Source organism: Anguilla rostrata, chromosome 12 (assembly GCF_018555375.3).
Source record: "Anguilla rostrata isolate EN2019 chromosome 12, ASM1855537v3, whole genome shotgun sequence".
NCBI lineage: Eukaryota > Metazoa > Chordata > Actinopteri > Anguilliformes > Anguillidae > Anguilla > Anguilla rostrata.
Window position 1 is genome coordinate 30102392 of NC_057944.1, and position 7500 is coordinate 30109891.

Genomic DNA, 7500 nt, shown 5'->3' on the forward strand with positions numbered 1-7500 from the left:
GACAGAGGGAGAGAGGGAGGCAGTCTGGCTTCAACATGCACCCTCACACACACCCACATAACCACACACACACACACACACCCACACACTCACACACCCACGCATGCATTCTCTTTCTCTCTTCAGCTCATTTAGCTATTGTTGTTCTGTCTATGTCCAGTCTTTTTCTGTCCCAGTCTCGTCCTGTTGGGCTGTCGGCACCTCTGGCTCTTTCACATTTTACATCTATGTCACCATCACGATTGTCCCTCCAGATGTTTTCTCAATGTCACCTACCCTGTCTTCTCCATGTCTGTTGGTGTGTCTTCCCTTTTGGTGCAAGAACAGAATCCTTGTGATGCAGAGGGTGTGTCCTTAGTTTGCCACACCCCCCCCACCGTTGTCGCCAAGGGCAACTTAGAAGATTTGTGCCGATCCTTAGTTTGTAGAAAAGATCTAGACTGAGTAATAGATAGCTGTCCATGTTGATGACTGCTGAGGCACTCAACACTATACTATAGACAGAACATCAGCACCATGGACAGAGGACCAGATCTACACCGTTAGATTCAGCACCAGGGCCAGAGGACCAGTGCTGTGCATTCCGATTCAGAACCAGGGCCAGAGGACCAGTGCTGTGCATTCCGATTCAGAACCAGGGCCAGAGGACCAGAGCTGTGCATTCCGATTCAGAACCAGGGCCAGAGGACCAGAGCTGTGCATTCCGATTCAGAACCAGGGCCAGAGGACCAGAGCTGTGCATTCCAATTCAGAACCAGGGCCAGAGGACCAGAGCTGTCATTCATTCAGAACCAGGGCCAGAGGACCAGAGCTGTGCATTCCAATTCAGAACCAGGGCCAGAGGACCAGAGCTGTGCATTCCGATTCAGCACCAGGGCCAGAGGACCAGTGCTGTGCATTCCGATTCAGAACCAGGGCCAGAGGACCAGTGCTGTGCATTCCGATTCAGCACCAGGGACAGCTCCATCAGTTCAACCATCCAGTCATGCGCTACAGAGCGGCAGAGCTCTGAAGAGCTGTAGGATGCTGTTCTATCCGCCCGCGCTAACAATCCATCGACCCGAGGCTTCTGTTCTTGCCAGTCCTCTAAATGAAAAATCTTGGTGTTACTGTGATGTCATTGATATGAACTGTGACATGTGACTCATAGCTGAAACACGTACAGTGCAGTACACATACCAGAAGCATTATGACTTAACGAGACCACAGATATGTTGCTGGGCCATTAAGATAACCTCAGCATTCATGTAAGACTGAGTTACTACGTGCTATTGAAATTGAGTGTGCCCTAGTGACTCATTAGACAGCATAATGTGCTGAAATGCTACCGCTCCTTCTGGTGCCAGCGATTGTAGTCAGACTTAGGCACGGAAGGTTACCACACACACTTAGGCTAGTCTCAAACGGGCGCTAAATGCTCTCACACGTGCAGGGTCTGCGACACATAGCACACGCATAAAACAGAATCACTTTCAGTTGTGGGCGCACTTACTCGAGAGTGCACATGTATAATTGATTAACAGTATACCCAGACACATAGATACAAATACACAGACACACACACACAGTCACAGTCTAAACAAATGTAGACTGGAGAGAGGGCATTCTGACCCCCCTCTCTCCACCTCCCTCCTCCCTCTACCTCGCTCCTTCCCCCTTTCTGTCACATCCACCTTTCCCCTTCTGCCCTCCACCCCACTCCTCCTCTCTTTCTCTTCTTCCATCCTTTCCTATTCCCAATTTTTCCTCTTTTTTGCATCTTCCTTTTTGTCCTTCTGGTATTCCCTCTCTCCTTTCCCCTCTCTTTATGCCTGCACTTTCTCCTCTCCCCTCTTTCTCTCTGCTCTTCCTTTCTCCCATTTCTCTCCTTGACCTCTCCTCTCCTCTTTCTCCCTCTCTTTTTTATCTCCTTCCTTGCCCTCTCTTTCTTTCTGCCTTTCCTTTCTCCCCTCTTCCTCTCCTCCTCCTCCTCCCCCCCCACCCACCCCCACCCCAGGGTCCCCCAGTATCCGGGCGATGCGGAACATCACGGCGGTGGCGGGGCGCAACACCTACATCACCTGCCGCGTGATTGGCTACCCGTACTACTCCATAAAGTGGTACAAGGACGCCCTGCTGCTGCCCGACAACCACCGGCAGGTGGTGTACGAGAACGGCACCCTGAAGCTGAGCGACGTGCAGAAGGGCATGGACGAGGGCGCCTACGTCTGCAGCGTCCTCATCCAGCCCCAGCTCTCCATCAGCCAGAGCGTCTACGTCACCGTCAAAGGTCAGGGGTCGCGGGGTCGGGGGGGGCGGGGGGGGGGGTAGAGTGGTGAACCGGCTGACCCCGTCTGTAACTGACGCGTGGTTCGCCCCGCGCTCTTCTTCCCGTCGACGGTCGTTTCCAGGACGGCTCTGCCGCCACCTGCTATCGCTGGACGTCTCCGCGCCAGCGCGTCTGGGCTTTCGGCGATTGGCGCGCCGCGGACTTTTGTCTGTTTCCTGGAAACGTTGCGCTGAGCTCCGAAACACCTATTTATTCCTTTCTCTGGGAAAAGAGAAAATAACAAACCTTAAATATAGAGGGATCCTCCAAGTGGACCCGTTCTGCTTTATTGGGCACTCCTGGTGCCGGCCTCTGATTGGCTGATGGGTTGTATTTGATTGGCCATACAGAGGGCTCAGTCCCATTACTGAGGAAGAAAGGGGCCCCTCTAATGGGCTCTGATTACAGGGATTAATGGCCAGGCTGAACATTTCTTCTACTCGTCAATTACAGAGCCTGTGTTTTATTTTGTGTGTGTCTGTGTGTGTGTGTGTGTGTGTGTGTGTGTGTGTGTGTGAGTGCGTGTGTGAGAGCGTGTATGCGTGTGTCTGTGAGAGAGAGAAATAAGTAAAGATAAGATATTTGAGTGTGTGCCTGCGTGTTTGCGTGTGTGTGTATGTTTGTGTGTGTGCAAATTTGTGCACGCTTGCAAACGTGCTTGTGTGTCAGATTGCTGGGAGAACATTGTGCGTATTTGTCAGTGTTTGGGGACAGTGTGAGTAGTGTGGTGTGGTCCTTGTCTTGTCATGTCGTTGATTTAATTAGATGAATTCTAACGAGCCCCAGATTAAATCCCCCAGATGTCTCAGCTGTAGCCCCCCCCCCTGCCCCCCCACACATGCACGCACACACACTCCAACTCTGCTGCCATGGAAACGCCATTATTCTCTCTGCCAATTGGGCTGTAATTAGAGCAGCTATTATGGGCTGGAGAGGAGAGGGTGGGGTGGGGCGAGGCTCCAGGGGTACACTGTTGGCCACAGAAGGTTCCACACAAGTGGCCACCACTGTGCCCTTTTACTGAGCAGTGGGCTGTGTAGATGTTAACATGCACCATTTGTTTCCCTTCTCCCTCTCTCTGCTCGCCTTCCCCTATCCTAACCCCACCCCTTTATGTCCCTTGCACTTTCTCCTTCTCTCCATCCTTGGCCTCTCATTCCCTTCTGACATCCTCTCTCTCTCTCTCTTTCTCTCTCTCTCTATGTCTCTAACTGTCTCTTTCTCTCTCTCCTTCCCGACCTCTGCTCTGACCCCTCCCTCTGCCCCTCTCATAACCCTCCTCATCTTTTCCTCCATTCTCACTCTGACCTTGCCCACTCCCCTCTCTCCCTCCCCCCCCCGCCCCCACAGTGCCCCCCCTGATCCAGCCCTTTGACTTCCCGCCCACCTCCATCGGGAAGCTCATGTACATCGCCTGCGTGGTGTCGTCGGGCGACATGCCCATCCGCATCACCTGGCGCAAGGACGGCCAGGAGATCGTGCCGGGCTCCGCCGGGGTCAACATCGAGACCAAGGAGTTCATGAGCTCCCTGCAGATCTCCAAGGTCTCCCTGGAGCACAACGGCAACTACACCTGCATCGCCAGCAACGACGCCGCCACCGTCAGCTCCGAGAGACAGCTCATCGTCACCGGTGAGGGGGGGAGGAGGGAGAGGAGGCGGAGAGAGAGAGAGAGAGAGAGAGGGGGAGGGAGGGAGGGAGAGAGAACGAGAGGAAGTGTGGTACAGTTGGGGAGAGAGAAGGAGGGAAGGAGTAAAGAAGAGAGGAGTGTCTGAGAAGGAGGGAGAGAATGAGGGACTGGGAAAATGGGGATGTAGCAGGAGGGAAATAAGGAGGAGAAACAGGGAGAAGACTGAATGAGGGAGGAAGAGCACAGAGAGGTCAAAGGGAGATCGAGAGAGCGAGAGAGGAGCAGCAATATTTGTTGAACGATGGGAAGAGTGAGAACGAGAGGAGGAGATTGGGAGAGTGACAGAGAAATAAAGGAGAAGAACAGAGGGCTGGAATGCACAGATGGAGTGATGGGGTGTGGGAGAAGAGAGGCATTAGGGAGAGAGGAATGCGGAATAGGAGAGAAGAGGACGGAGTAAAGATGGAAGGACGCACAGTGTCAGTAATATTGAGTTATAGCGCTCCTTTCAGTGCTGGGTAAAAAAAACAGTTGCTATGACACAAGTTTAGATTTTTCGTAAGGTCCTAAATTAATCTCTGACCCCACCCCCCCCTCAGTACCTCCACAGTTTATCGTCCAGCCCAACAACCAGGACGGTATCTATGGCAAGGCGGGGGTCCTGAACTGCTCGGTGAACGGCTACCCCCCTCCCAAAGTCATGTGGAAGCACGCCAAAGGTACCTTGTCCCTCCTGTGGGATGACATCCTCCTGTCCCATCGTTAGATTCCTGCCAGTGCGCTTTTGGTAACAGTGATGTCATGGTCGAGTTGTGGTCTGTGCTGAGTGTCACTGAGAGGTCTGTTGTCAACCCCCCGCCCCAGGCATCGGGAACCCCCAGCAGTACCACCCCGTCCCGCTGACTGGCCGGATCCAGATCATGTCTAACGGGTCGCTGCTGATCCGGCACGTTCTGGAGGAGGACCGGGGGTACTACCTGTGCCAGGCCAGCAACGGAGTGGGCTCAGACATCAGCAAGAGCATGCTGCTGACCGTGAAGAGTGAGTCCACCTGCATCCCCACAGGCCCGATACATGAGCATGCACGCAACACACACATGTCATGACACACATGCACACAACACCCCAGCATGAGCATACACGCACACACACACACGCACATGTACATGAGCACACATGCACACACACGCACACACACACACATGTACATGAGCACACATGCACACACACACACACACACACATGTACATGAGCATACACGCACACACATACAGTAAATACACTCACATACACACACACGCACATGTACATGTACATGAGCACACATGCACACACATACAGTAAATACACACACACACACGTTATATATGCATGTGCACACACTCATACACATCCATCATGTATGTACAGACACATGCATATGCACTTGCTTGCACATGCAAACACACACATGCATACTGAGCATTCACATTCACTGACACACACACACACACATATACAGTACACTTAGACAGAGTGGAGTTGGAGTGGAGCCACAGGACAAGTCATGCTACCATATTAGTCTTCAGTATGTGGGCAGTGCCCAGATCTGCAGAGCGTTTTATCAGACTGGGTGCTGGGGACAGTGTCCTGGCCAGGAGTTTAGCAGTCCTAGTGCTTGTGTCGCTGGTACATAATAATTTCATATTTTATAATAAACTTAGAGATATTTCATAACAGACGTGTATGTTATGTTGAGCTGCATTGCTGCTGCTCGTTGACATTTTGGAGTGTTCTGCAAAGTGCTTCTGGCCCCACACAAGGGCTTACGGGCATGACAGACAGGAGGGGGTACAGAGTTTAAGACCTGGGACGTCCCACAGAGTCTCCAGCGGGGAATAAGGCCCTGTGATGCGTCTCTGATGGCTTTATCAGTGGTAGGAGTTACACGCGGATGTGCCAGTCACTGGTGCTGGGGATCAATAGCCCCTCTGCTGACAATCACACAGCCCCGGAGAAGGGCAGCGTAAGAATGGAGCGGGGACAAAAGGCAGGGCAATGAGATGGTAATGAGGAACAGAGAGGGTGTGTGTGTGTGTGTGTGTGTGTGTGTGTGCGGTTGTGTGTGTGTGAGAGAGTTTGATTGATGGGTGTCCCTTGGGAGTTTTGTATTCAGACCATCAAAAAACACTCTGCCCTTAATCATTTGCTTCAGTCAATCTCTTCACACACACACACACACACACACAGGTACACACACACACACATTATTTTTTGAGAGCACAGATAAACATACAAAACAAGAGTGTCAAATTTTTTTTCTGTCAGGGGCCTTCTAACTACTCAAATCCAGTGTTGCCAAACATATCACAAACGCACGTGTGTCCACACGCACACACACACACACACACACACACATATGCATACACCAAATTCTACAGTGACCTCACACGAGCGTAGACTGCTACAAAAAAGCTTCCACAGATTTGTAAATTATTGCAAGGCTCTTTGTTCTACAATATACAGCAGCTGTTCTGACAAGCGGCTAAGGCCTCCCCCCCCCCCCCATGTACAAGACCCCTCATCAGAAAATGATGCTAATCTCCAACATCACTAACTCTCGCCTTCGATAGACTGCCCTCTCCCATTCCTCTTAAAACGCCATCCTTCCCTCGCTCTCTCTCTCTCAATTTTCAATCTCAATTTACTTTATTGGCACGAGAGCCACGCATTTGTGTTGCCTGAGAATAAATGCCTAACAACACAACGGGCGGCTGTCATGCAGCATGAAATGTCACACAATGCAAGAATATCTCACACAATATAAAATAAAAAATTTAAACGAAAGGAAAAGAGCCAGTACCTAGCAAACATTGTCCAGTCAAAGTGAGAAATAATAAAATAAGCGTGTTAATCTTAAATATGTATGGGATGGGGAAAAAAAGGCGAATAAAGTAGTACACATCCTTGATTATTCGTCTTCAACCCCAGCCTCCACCCCCCAGCCCCCCCGGAACCCCCCGGCGGCACGCGGTGGTGTTAGTGTTATTGATTGAATTGTTCCTCTCCTCTGCCTCTCTCAATCCTGTCTGCTGCACACAGCGAAGAGAGAGAGAGAGAGAGAGAGAGATGGAGAGAGAGAGAGATTGAGAGCAGGATGAATAAGTGATGAAAACAAAACAGCGGAACCCTTCTCGGATCGATAGAGGGGCAGGTGGGGGCAGGGGGAGCCTTCGGGGGGGCGAAGGCTGGGAGGGTGTCTGGGAGGGTCAGGAGCGACTGAATGAAGAAAGAGAGAGAGAGAGAGAGGTAGAGCAAAAGGGGAACGCAGTTAAAATGAGCAAACGCCGTTGATCTGATCTCCAGAGAAGAACCACACTGTGCGTGGATGTGGATCCACAGCAGTGTCTGACTCTCTGTCTTCTTCTCTTCCTTTTTTCACTCTGACCCTTGTCTGTGCCTCTCCATCCCTCCATCTCCACTCTTCCCCCTTTTCGTTCAAAATTTGTCTTTTCTCTCTGTTTTTAACACCACCCACTCCCTTCTTTCCAATCACCCCTGCCTCTCTCATCCCTCTTTCTTT

At 51.4% G+C, this 7500-nt stretch overlaps 1 protein-coding gene across 1 annotated transcript in view; it reads left to right on the plus strand.

The window, feature by feature from the left end:
• dscaml1 (Down syndrome cell adhesion molecule like 1) overlaps positions 1–7500 on the plus strand; it is a 130274-nt gene that overhangs the window by 84440 nt on the left and 38334 nt on the right. Inside the window, exons 8-11 of the mRNA XM_064301498.1 lie at positions 1997–2269; positions 3659–3940; positions 4538–4657; positions 4803–4979. Coding sequence (XP_064157568.1) covers positions 1997–2269; positions 3659–3940; positions 4538–4657; positions 4803–4979 — 852 coding nt within the window. The remainder of the gene's footprint in view (positions 1–1996; positions 2270–3658; positions 3941–4537; positions 4658–4802; positions 4980–7500) is intronic.